This window comes from Dendropsophus ebraccatus, chromosome 5 (genome assembly GCF_027789765.1).
Source record: "Dendropsophus ebraccatus isolate aDenEbr1 chromosome 5, aDenEbr1.pat, whole genome shotgun sequence".
Taxonomy (NCBI): domain Eukaryota; kingdom Metazoa; phylum Chordata; class Amphibia; order Anura; family Hylidae; genus Dendropsophus; species Dendropsophus ebraccatus.
In genome coordinates, this window is record NC_091458.1 from 112,362,014 (window position 1) to 112,375,288 (window position 13,275).

The following is a 13,275-nucleotide window of genomic DNA, read 5'->3' on the forward strand; positions in this document are numbered from 1 at the left end:
GTTAATTTGGATTCCCGCCGTTGCCATAAAGCCAGGAATCCAGGGCTGATAATTTTGGGGGTCTGGGGTCCAGATGGGGTCACCTATCTGGGGGGCGGGGGGCAGGATGGGGTCACCTGTCTGGGGGGCAGGGGGCGGTATGGGATGACGTGTCTGGGGGGCGGGGGGTGGGTTGGGATGACGTGTCTGGCGAGCAGGGGACGGGATGGGATGACGTGTCTGGCGGGCAGCCCGAGGCGTCCTCCTTGGACGCTTAGGTCGATAGTCATCATCACTGGATGATGATGATGATGATAATGATGATGAGGATGAATGGAGGAAAGAAGGATCCCCCCATTCATCCTCACTGGCTGTTTCGGTGTCGGAGGCAATAAGCGCGTATGCCTCCTCCACCGAAAACACTCTCTGGGACATTATTCGGGGATTGGTGTATGGGGGGTATGTAAATGTGATGTAGTGTAGTGGTGTAGTGTAAAACTTTATTTCAAGTAGTGTAATGTGTAATGTGGGGTAGTGTAGTGTAATGTAGTGTTTTATACGTGTTTTTCACAGTAAGGGGGGGGGGAAACCTACGCCAAAAAAGGAGTTGCTGATAAATGTCGCACTTATGTGAGGTACTTATCAGCAGACAGTGGCGGTAGGATATAGAAAAAAAAAGGGGGGGGGATGGGGGAAAAAAAAACCCTACGCCAAAAAAGAGGAGTTGCTGATCAGCGGCGCACTTACGTGCGATGCTGATCAGCACTCAGCGGTGGAAGGGCGCAAAAAAAAAAAATAAAAAATTGGGGAAAAAAAAAACAAAAAAAAAAACCTCTTTACTCCAAAGCCACTGATTAGTGTATTATATACACTAGTCAGCCGCTAGGGGGCAGTACAAGTACCTGGACGAAGATATCCGAAGAAAAACGACGAAAGCCGACGAGAGCCGAGCGAAACCGACAGGAGCCGAGCGAAACCGACAGGAGCCGAGCGGAGCCGAGCGGAGACGACGGAGAATCACGTGGACGCTGCGGGACCGCAGATCTTCCGTCCGGACGCCGGGATCCGGTGAGTATGGTGCCTGCACACCACACACACTTTCTCTGCACCTCTTGGCTAACTAGCTGAGGGGTGTAGAGAAAATTAATAATATTTATTTTTACTTTGATCGCCGCTATTGGCCGGCCGGGCTTGGCCGGCCAATAGCGGCGATCTGGGGGGTGGCACCATGGCCCCCTCCAGTATACACAGTAATGGTGATTGGTGCTGTCTCGTACAGCACCAATCACCATTAAATTCCGGGGCCCCGGGTCACCGATGACCCGGGAACCGGAAAATTGCTGTAGTTGGCTGATTTGAATAAATCAGCCAATTACAGCGATCGTCTGCACGGGGGGTGTAATCCACCCCCCGTGCTGACAAGCTACGATGGTCTGCTGTGTATTACAGCAGCCATCGTTACCGGATCGCCGTGTGTTTACACACAGCGATCCGGTAAACATCGGGCGCTGCGGGGGCGTACACATACGCCCGATGTCGTTAAGGGGTTAAATGGGTAGCTGGTCTTCTCAAAAACCATTGATTCTAATAATGATTTTTATTTCTGTAGCACCAACAGATTCTGTAGTTTTGAACAACATTTATCTAATCTTTTGGCCAGCTTAATACTGTTGGTTGAAATCTGTAAAAACAAGTTAAACATCAAAACATTTCAGGGCTGCTGTGTTATTTATTTATTTTACAATTTAGCACATAAGTATATAAATCAGACAACATCCCACTGGCAGTAATTATCTGAGAAATAAAGTAACACAAAACGATTATTGCTTTTTTTAATTGTCACAACAGGATTCAATTCATCATTGTTTTGTTTTCACAGTCACAGATCAAGCAGGACTATTAACAGGTTGACTATAATTATATCAACTATTTTATCAGGTTGTTTGCTTTCATAGAAGAAGAATTGTACAAAGGGATTAGATGCATAGTCACAATAAAATTATTTCAAGATTTGTCAGATTAAATTTCTAATACATCATGTGTTATGTTCTCGCTTGACAAATAATAGCCCAAATCAATTCTAGATTTTTTTTCTTCACAATAAATATACATAGTCTTGTGACTTGTGAGAAGCCATGCACATGCACTGGCTGTAACTTAAAGGGCCAGTGTGTATCTCTTTAATGTGCCCCCCTCATATCCCCGTCTGGCTTCATCTATATTCCATAGCATAGATCAGTGTTATCTGCCATCTATGCATAGAGCCTGCCTGAGAGCTAAGATAAGAGATAAGAGGCTTACCCCCGTACATCGTTACATGCGATCAGGATGCTTGTTCTGTCACTGAGTACCTTAAACGCCGCAATCGCTATAGATAGCAGCATTTAAGGGGTTAATGAGACGCAGCTGCGGGATTGCAGCTGCCTCTCATTACCCTCAGTTCCCCAGACACTGATATGTGCAGGGCCACTCTCACTGCAGTGGTCCCACACACATCAAACCCCTTCAGTGTCAGGAATGTGCACATACGTTCCTGCTGCATTTGGTATGTGCCGCAGAAACATTTATCTACATATTGCTGATGTGAAGGGGTTAAAGTCTATTGGAGAAAAATGCTTCAATCTTGGAAATCAAAATTTGACCACTTGGAGGTCACCAAGTCCACAATGACACCTCTGGAAATGATGCCAACACCTCTGGAATGCAACTGGGAAAACAGGGGAAGCATGCCTGGGTGCATCTTTATTGAAGTTTGCATGTCAATAACAGGATTAACATATTTAGTCGTAATCCGCAATATAGTTCTCAAATAGTAAAGAAATGATTCACCCTTTTAAAACCTGGTTTTTGTCTTTTTTTTTTTTTGTATTTAATATAATTAAAAAAAATGTCTAATAACTGCTGTCTGTACATAGAAATACCAGCTTAGGAAACGGGACGCTTGGTAAGCTAATGGAAGAAATATTGGTATAGATTATCTGTATAGAAATGTATTGATTCACCACGTCCTGGGAGCCATGCTTTACGTGTCAAGAATAGAATAGCAGTAATTCTAATGACAATTGAGCAACACATGGCATCTCTGTACCTCCTACATCTTTCAACATTTTACAATAGAAAGACTACTTTTCAGCTTTTCCTTCCACTAAGGATTATTTCACAGCGCAAGGGAGTCCCATGAACATAAAAAGAACAAGGACAGTTTCAGAGGCTTTACTTTCTTTAATTTCTAATTTAAAATTAAAAATTGCCAGCAATAGTTACTGGAAATCTTGTTTTAGAAGCATTTAAGGGAATGATGATTTTTGTTTAAATGTGGATATGACACTGGGACTTTGTAGTTTCAATGTTACCCTAAACAAGGCTGCGTTTACTATAGACATTTTATGAAAGTGGTCTTTCAAACTGCGCAGGAGCATTCCACAACAATCAACATCTGAAAACGTAGTAGTGAAAAACAAGCCAGTATATATCTTTTATGGCTCACTGATTTATTCTAGAATTAAAAACCCTGAGATTATGTTCACACTTAGTAAATGTTACCAAAATATGGCAGTTTTTTTCCCAATTTATTTAGAAAATAAACTAATTTAACTTGCCTTCTTTTGAAATGCCAATTTTTTTTCCCCATCACCATTGTTGACAGCTCGTTGTCTAGGTTACCAACAACCACTATGCTCCAAAAACAATGGTCAGTAAACTAGATTATGATATGTCAATAATGGGAGGAAAAGAGCAACATATCAGAAGAAGATAAGTTTGCAATGAATGTATTTTTAAAAATATTTAACTTGACAAGCCTTACAACTGTAACGGCGGCTGGGCGTTTAAGCTGTTTATTAACCGCCATTAGTCCTTCAGGCCTTCGGGTCAAGCTGCATGTTCCTCTGCATGCAGTATAGTTTTAGCCACTAGAGGGGGCGCGTGCACACTGCTCTGTGCATTAATTACCCTGCACCTGTGACTTAGCCATTTAAGATAGCTTCCTGCACATGTGCTCTGCCTGAGCGTCAAAGTCCTTTGGTCTTGCTAAGGTGTTCCTGCATTTGCTCTGCAAAAGCTTTCCTGTGTTCCTGTATCCTCTGCCCTGGTTCCTGTAATTCCTGCCCTGTTCCTGTGTTACCACTGAGGTGTCCTTGTTCCCTGGAGTTCCTGTTGTTTGTACCTGCACTTCCAGTTGCTTCCAGTATACCTGCATCCTGTGTGTGAACCTGACCCGAGCCGTATTTGCTCCTGCTACCATTCCTGCATCTGGTTATCCGCCTTGTGTGAACCGCACCTGTGTCTTCGTCCTCAGCATCTGTCACCTGCATTCATCACTTTTTTCTGGTGTGTCCTGTGTGCATTTGGTTTCAGGCAGGCTCTATACATAGATCGCCGATAACACTGATCTATGCTATGCTATGGCATAGCATAGATTAGTACATGCAATCTAATGATTGCATATTTTATAGTAAATGAAAATGTAAAATAAAAGGTGTAATAAAAAACGTTTTTTAAAGTATTAAAAAACCTTTATAACCCCCCCCAGTAAAAGTGTAAAAGACCCCCTTGCCCACTATAAAAATAAAATCTAAAAAAAAAATAAACATATTACATATTGTGGCGTGCAGAATTGTCCGATGTATTAAAATATAACATTATTGTTCCTGAACGGCGTAAACTGAAAAAAAAATGTACCAGGATTACTGATTTTATTAAACTATATAATCCCAAAAAAACTTATTAAAAAGCAATCAAATTTTTCTGTTACACCAATATGATAATAATAAAAACTACAGATCATGGCACAAAAAAATTACACCCCAACCAGCCCTATAGGTGGAAAAATAAAAGCGATATGGCTTAAAGAAGGCTGGGAGGAACTTGGTATTAATCTGACCCGGACTTTTGTGCATCATAGGGCTCTGTCTTGAAGGGCTTAACAAACATTTCGGTGCTTTGCAGAAATTTAAGCAAGTTGTAGGAGAATTTTAAAAAATTCTGGCAGTTATTCCATTTTAATAAATTTTTTCCTCTAACACAACAAAATTGAGAAATGAAACTCAATATTGCTTCCCCTTATTCCAATGTTTCTAGAAATACCCCAAATGTGGCATCAGTGTGTTACCTGACTCAACCACAGACCTCAGACATGACAGAGGCCTGGTGAATTTCAGGGCTTTTTTTATTTCATGTTATTTCATGTCACAAAGGCCTTGAGGTGCCAATATATTTCAGCAAGACAAGTTTATGTTTTCATCAGTACCATTCTGGGGGAAAACAGTACCATTCTGGGGGACATGTGACACCCTGATCATTTTTATAAAAATTTTTATGACGTGGAACAAATATTCATCAGGTCAGTACGATTAAAGTGATATCCATTGATATAGCATTTGTTATGGTGTACAACATTTTTACTATAAAAACAAATTTCACCAGTGGAGTTATGTGAGGACTTATTTTTTGCAGCATAAATTGACATTTTAGTGGTACACCTTTTGGAAACGTGATGTTTTAATAACTTTTTTCTATTTTTCTGGATTAACAAAAACGTCATTTTGGTTAGTTTTTTTTTTTTACTGTGTTAATTGGGCAAGACAATTAATGTAACCAGTTGATAGATGGGGTCATTACAGATGCAGCAATAACAAACATGTGTAATTTATTTATAGAGGGTCGTAATGGGGAATGTATATATATTTATTTTGTATTTGTGTGTTTTGTTTTGTTTTTTAAACTTTTCTTTTACTTTTTTTTCATGTGATGGCATATATATAATACATTACAGCACATGTTCTGTGTTGTAATGCATTATATCTGTATAAGCTGTCAGTTCCTCACTGACAGCTTATACATACTCTATATAGTACGTCCGTGTACTCAGTATTCTTTGGTGCTGGTTGTGTAATAAATCATAAGTAGAATGTGTATCAACTGCACTCGACTCCAGAAGTTATTTGCTTAACAGTGCCCTCTTTTATTTATTTTTTGTTTTTTTTATGCTTCAATTTATTTTCAGTTCATCACAATGATATTTTAAACATTAAAAACAAAAAAATAAATAAAAGATGGCACTGTTAAGCTTATACATACTATCAGGCTTGATCGTTAAACAGCACAGCAACACAGATGCACTGGCCAGCGTCTGGGTTACTATGGTTACCTCGGTGCGGCACAATTGCTCACACGGCCAGGGGGTAGGGAGCAGATCTTACTCAGAATTCTCTATGTGGGCGTCTATTGGGTTAACTGCCTGGGGGAGAGGAGTGTGGAGTGAGGAGTGTGGAACCTTGAGCATGCTCGAGTCCATCCGAACCTGAATGTTTGACATTTGATTAGCGGTGGCTGCTGAAGTTGGATAAAGCCCTAAGGCTATGTGGAAAACATGGATATAGTAACTGGCTGTATCCATGTTTTCTAGACAACCTTAGAGCTTTATCCAAGTTCAGCAGCCCTCGCTAATAAAATGCTGATCGTTCGGTTTCGGATGGACTCGAACCGAACCCGGTTCGCTCATCTCTAGTGTCAACGATGTAATTTTGCAGGAACATCATATTGGGCTAAGGAGTTAAAGGGTGGCCATCCGCTTAATTTCATCAGTGTGTGAACACAGCTTTTCTGTGTTTTCAAATCCACTGCTGATTTTGGTTCCAAAATACTGAACAAAAATACTGTATGGAAACATAGCCTGAGAAAAACTTTATTTCCCATTATTTTTTTTATAAAATCTTAGCATAATAAAAATGCAAAAAAAAAAAAAAACCTCACTTAGACCACTGTGCAAAAATAAGATTTTAGTAACATATATACACATATATTTAGTACACATATACCAATGTGTAATATACCTGCTATGGCCTATATTGTAGCATAGCATCTCAAATTTAATGGGCCATGTTCAGTTTGATGTTCCTTAGAATTCTCGTATTTTTCTTTCACTACCTCAGAATTTAGGCAACATTAAAGAACTGTAGTCATAATTGGATGCAGAATACAGACATTCGGTAGTACTATAATTATAGGAAACATAGTATATAGTCACAGATTTTCATAAAAATATAAGTGTGCCATGGGAGCACTATCTCCCTGCTCTACTCTTTCAAACACTAAAATGTAAGTGAAGAGTAGTATAAAAATTTTACAATAAAATAGTTCTTCCGAATCATGCAAGAATCCATACAAACACAATAATATGTAAATCAGAAACATTGTAATTCACTTTGTTAACTATTACCTTGACTTTTTCTTCAATACAGTTTGGATTTTTTTAAAGGTATACAACTTGTCAAGTAAAGTGTATTTAGTTTATATAATGAATCATTTGATTGCAGTAGAAAATACCGTAAATGAATACTTAGCTTCCCTGAAATGTGTTTGTGCTACCTTCTCAAACATAAAGAAAAATGTATTACTCCAGAATAAACATGGAAATGCATTATAAAACTGTCTTGTGATTTACCAAAACTGAGAGAACAATTGTTTTTCAGTTTTCAGTAATAAAAAAGGAAAAGTCAATTCTTTAAGTTATAAATGAACACTGTGGAGACTGCTTTTATGTTTACAATCTGGAAGTCAACAAGTTTTAAAGCTTGCAAAGTTGTGTAAATTTAAACAGTAATGATTTGCTCCAAAAACGTGTCTTATATGACTTATTCCACATTTATTTTCAGTTTTAGACCAGAGATGAGCGAATTTACAGTAGAAACCAAGCAAAGTGCTTTGTTCCTATTTGCATTCTGCTCATTACGCTGCGGGGCTTTGACATCTGACGCACTTGGTAAGCACTTTTTTATTGGGCACTCCTAATAAAGGTTGGGGTTTCGGTGGAGGGGTGTGGGAAAAGTATTCAAAAAATGTACCAAAAATGTAAGTGGTTTAGAGTAAACCAACAAATAGTTGATCTGAACTTAGGTTATTAGCTCCCCATATCAACCAAATATCTGGATTGGATAGTTTTAGTAAATCTGAGCCAATAATGCTGCTCCTTTTGACAAGTCAGTAAAGAAGAGTGCAACCAGAGCATGCTCAAGTCCGATCATTTGATCATTTGAATACCGGTGGCTGAAAAAGTTGGATGCAGACCTAAGGAATCTGTAAAAAATTGATGCAGCCAAAGGCTATGTTCACACAATTTTTTTTCTGCTCCATTTAAAAGGACGTCTGTCATTTTGAGACTAAAATAACGGACGTCATTTAGCTGTCTGGCCTCCCCTTAGTGCAATGACAGCTGTTGATACATTATTCTAGTTTGGTTTAGTCCATTGAATTTAATAGTAAATACGGAGAAAGAACATGTGGGAAAAGAAAAACTGCATGTGAACAACTAATAAAAATAAAAAAAAACATCCGCTGTTTGCAAAAGACGTCCGAAAATAATGTTCATCATTTTGACGTCCAGGGTAAAAACGTCCATTATTCAATACACTGTGTGCATTGGATATCTGTCTTTCCATTGATTTCAATGCATTGCCATTGTAGTCAAAAAAAAAAATCGCAGCAATAACAGACGTTTTTTAAAATAGTCAAATCAGCTGTATTTTCAATATTTTTGATGTTGTGTGAACATAGTAGGTTTCCATGGGGGGGGGGGGGGGGGGGGGGGCTGACAGCACGGACATGCATATAATTACTACCAATATCCAGTTACCTACAAAGCAGGCATTCAATAAGTATGCTTCTCATTTCGTACTGACACTATCATAGCAGTTAGTTCTGTGAAACTGACTGGGCCCACACCATGCATTTCAAGGCCACCTTGACCCCTCAAGGCCCTGTGGTGGCCGGAGATCAGGATGGGCACAAAGGGTGTCATAAACCCACCTCTGTGACATTGTCAACCTGAAATAAATAGTGATTTTTCCAAAGACACAGGATCACAAAGCCTAGAGAAAGGTACCTATTGGATGCCTGCTTTGTCGGTAACTAGAAACTAGAAGCATGGATATATGAATATATGAAGTCTCAGGTTCACTTTAAAAATCTAATTGAAACTATGCAAGTATGCACTCGAGCAAGATGCAGAATTGGTGAAAAAAGTAACAATTTTTGTTCAAGCTAGGGCTTTGTGCAAAAATGTGTAAATTTTTAACAGTTTGTACTAGGTGCAAACTTTGATAAATACCCCAATAAGTGCTTTATGGGTCTTTTTGTCGGATTTAAAATCCAGAATGCCTCTCTGTTAAAAAACACTCTAGACCAGCCTTTTAATTAAATGCTCTCTAGACATTTTTTTTTAACTTATCAATCATAAATAACGTTTTATAGGTAATAGGTATTAAAAGGGTCAACAGTGAAATGGTGGCTGATCAGGAATTATTGTTTTAAGAGAGGCATAGGTATAGATGAAGTCAGACTGGCAGGCAGTGGTTAAACATGGAGTATACAAACAGACTGGAACACGTTCCTTCAAGTGAACCTATTGCTTGGAAAGGTGGACAAGTTAAAGATCATATGCCCACTCTTTAGACAGCGAATTAATTTACTGGAGATGCAGCACAGAAAAAGGTGGCCTGGGCTGGAGTGAAGCATTGACAGGTGAGCAAGTGTCTTCCAGGAGGTGTCACATTCTGATTGGGGAACATCACCGGTGGTACAGATAATATACTGTCACCATAAAAATAACTCCCTTCAAAAACCAGCTCTTATAAAGTTATGTCTTTAAAAATTCAGAGGGAAAAAAAGCTATTGCCAACCTCAGCTACATCAATAAGGGTCTAACTTTTAAACACACTAGTACATTGTCATTTTTACATTTTGAGTTCAAATCAAAGCAAGTTATAAAGACACATGAAATATGCACAGTTACATGAAAAGATAACAGAGAAGATGAGGGTTAAATAAGGTAACCTCTGAATTATAAATCTGTTTTTCAGCATAGAATGGGCATTGTTAATTCTTAATCCATGTTACTCAAGTGCTTTTATAGTGCTATACAAACTCTGCAGGATTACCGCCTACTCGAATTACTCTTTACATTACACAATCTACATAATACATACATTTTCTTTTTTTAAGTTATTTTTACTTAAGTAAGTAATTTTTCCTGGTAAGTGTTTTCTTAGTTAATGTATTTGCTTGTTCTGCATGCTAACTAATCTCATCTGCATTTTTTGTACGAAGTTTTAGAAGCAATTTGATTTTCTGTCCTAAAACCCACCATTTTTTACATGCACATATAATCATGATGAATGTCCCAATAAATATTTTTGATAAGCTTGTTGCTAGACTAAGATAACATATTTTATGTACCAAGCAATGCTGAAACAAAATTATGAACTAACACCAAGTTATAACTCACTTGCTTTGTCTTTCCATGCTTGTCAACCTGAGACTTTCCCATCGGGAATTTAGGAGATTCATCTGTTCCTGGATTTCATTTTCTTCATCATCAGAAAGTTTCCCAGAAGACAATAGTTGACTTCCAGCTTGCAAAACTCCTCCAACATTTCCCTGATGAGATGTTAATTCCATCATAAAGCCCTAGAAATGAAGAAAACTTTTATTGCAGGAGTTGAGAATAGTTAAATTTTATCTCAAAATAATTATATGCTAGGAAATAAAGCTGATTTCCTAACCTAACATAGGTGCTAAAATTCTAAAGGACTAAGAGATAACAGAACGCAGAATCTTTCATATACTTTTAATTGATTCTGCTTCATAGAACATTTTCCTTCTCAGATAATTTAGTAATAAATTATTTTCTACTACAACATATGTTGTAGGGCTTCCCAGTTTTTAAAGAGGCAATTGCTATACACAGGAATAGATAATTAGGGATTAAGGATATATGAAGCACAGTTATCACATTAGTATGAATGCGTATGAACCATGTTGGCAATTTATGCAGTGGTTACAGGTGTTCACCATAAGGATTTTAAAAAAATAAATAAATGATTTAGGAAATCCTTTATAAACCTTATGGGGGGAGAGGGTCATTTATTTAAGAAAGTCCTCGCTTGACCAATGCAGGGTGTTTATAAAAGAGCATGTTTAGCTTTGAAGGACCTTTCCTCTGTTACATAGACAACATATTAATGAATGGACACTATGAAAGATAAACTTTCACCATGAACATGCTATCTAACCTAAAGACATTATGTTATAGAGCAGAAGCAGGTGAGCAGATGTGTATAATATATATATATATATGATTCAGAAATTGATTGAAATTTCTTGTCTTTCAATGCTAAGGAGTCCAGTAAATTATCTAATGGCACTTTTTCTCACACACAGTTTTAGGTGTACTGAGCAAGTTCCCCTTAGTATTTTGAGCCATTTCCCATTTTTCTAGCTACTAACATCCCTGAGTTACAAGTTTTTCTAAAAGCAGGTCTATATCCAAGATGGTGCTGGCTGGAAAACTACATTTCCCAGCATGCATTGCGCCTCAGAGCCAACTTTCAAGTATGAGACTCATCTTGTAGTATCTGCCCATCCCTGGCTCAAGCTGCTTCTGTTTCTTTTACCCTATACTGCTTCAGAGGCTGTCACTGTTGTTCCCCTGCCCCTTGGCCAGGTGCTCATTTATTGGTGATGTCAGTGGTGGATGGGGTCAGAGATGAGGTGTTACAGCCTGCCTGGCAGCAAAAGGGACAAAAATCATGTATGAGTCAAGTGGAAAAAAAGGAAGATGATCATGTGACTTTGGTCTCAGAAGGAAGGGGACAGGATTGAGAAGTGGAGACAAATTGGACCAGGTTAAGTCTTTCTTAAGTGGAGCACACCTTTAATATGTTTACCAGTAGCTACACCCTTGTCTCTGTTGTAGCAGTCTTGCAACTTCAGATTCAAGCTCTGTTTGGCCCTGGTGACTGACAGGTCTGCGGACCTTTCAGCTACTCTTGTGCAGTTGTGTGCTCTGTGAGATCAGAAGGCTAGTCCAATAGGGTAAGGTCTGGACTCCTAATCCAATATAAATAGTTATTAGATACTTCAGGGGTTGCTGGCTTTTGTGAGTATTGCTCCTTGCTAAGCATTTTATTTATATCCCTTGTCTGCATTATGTTCTTGACCCCTTGCTCTGATCCTTTTACTTACCTTGCTATCATCTGCCCTGATCTATTTTCTTTGTCTATGACTTTGAATTTGACAATTTGTCCTTTGTCCAGCTGTTGGGACCAAGGACTGTCAACCATTCTTATTTGTGTTTGTCAGCATTTTGTGCTTCACCTGCCTAGGCTAGGAACTGTCGTCCATGCAGGGACAGTGGACGGGATTTAGCCTAGGGTCCACTGTTCATTTCAGCCGTCTTTGTCTGTCTGAGCAACCAGTCTTTACACTATCATTAATTGACACTAAGGAAAATTTAACATTATTGTCAGGACTTGGAGACTGGAGGACACAAGACAGGCAATGCCCTAGCGCTGATACCCGTCCCACTGTTCCTGCCTAATTACCTCAACTGCCCTAACTGGCAGTGGATAACTGGTCAACAGTCCTTTGCCTGCACAATTATGACACAAAAATGCAGACAAACCAGACAAACACAACAATATGTAGTCAGAAGTCCTAGTCAGCAACAACCGGTCAGTGCAGTACCAAAACGTAGTCAAAGGAGTAGTCGAGAGTCAAAGCCAAAATCAAGTAACCAGGATAACAATCAAGAGTTAAACACTAGATGAAGGAACCGAGGCTCTATCGCAGACAAGGAGGGAGGGGTAAAGACGGACTTATATGGGAGGTAAAGTCCCAGGCCCCAATCAGTCTTGCAACCTCCTGCAAAACACTAAAGCTGACTGGCAGCTACACCTGCCAGTAAGCATCAGAGTAATAATGAGCAGCTGAACGCCCATCCTGGAAGCGATGCAACCCTGGCTGCTGCCTTATAGCTGGGGATGCTGCCGACTCGCCCTTAGCAACCAGCCAGGCTGGTTACCAGGAACGCCATCCGGCTTCTGAGAATTATGTTTTTTTTTTTTTTTCATAATTGCTACATAGCACACTTACCTCATGAGAATGAAATTGTTCTTTTACTTCTTCTACGTTTGAAGATATTGGCCCTTGACATTGTAAAGCATCTTCTGCAGATAGAAGCCAAGTAAGCACTTGTTCCAATGATGACTGATAACTTTCTAAATCCAGTCTCTGTTCCATTTCAAATTTACCAAACGGTCTGTCATCCATGCCTTCCATTCTCTGTAAGGTAATTAAAAAATTTTTTTTTTATTAACAATAACTATACATTTAAAATGCTTAACTTAAAAAGGGTTTAGTAATGAATGAAATCTCTACACTACACAATGTTGGAAAGTGAAGAATTGTTTAATAAAGTTTCTTTGTCTTACATTATCTAAAATAGTTTTATCTTTCTGT

General features: G+C 38.8%; 1 protein-coding gene across 11 annotated transcripts in view; it reads right to left on the minus strand.

Annotated features, from left to right (window-relative positions):
• The window catches only part of DMD (dystrophin), a 1,858,252-nt gene that overhangs the window by 1,292,885 nt on the left and 552,092 nt on the right, over nt 1-13,275 (minus strand). For all 11 annotated transcript variants that reach the window (XM_069970999.1, XM_069971008.1, XM_069971005.1 and 8 more), the window contains 2 exons: nt 12,910-13,098; nt 10,262-10,443 (listed from right to left, as the gene is read on the minus strand). In XM_069970999.1, the coding sequence (XP_069827100.1) occupies nt 10,262-10,443; nt 12,910-13,098 (371 nt within the window). The remainder of the gene's footprint in view (nt 1-10,261; nt 10,444-12,909; nt 13,099-13,275) is intronic.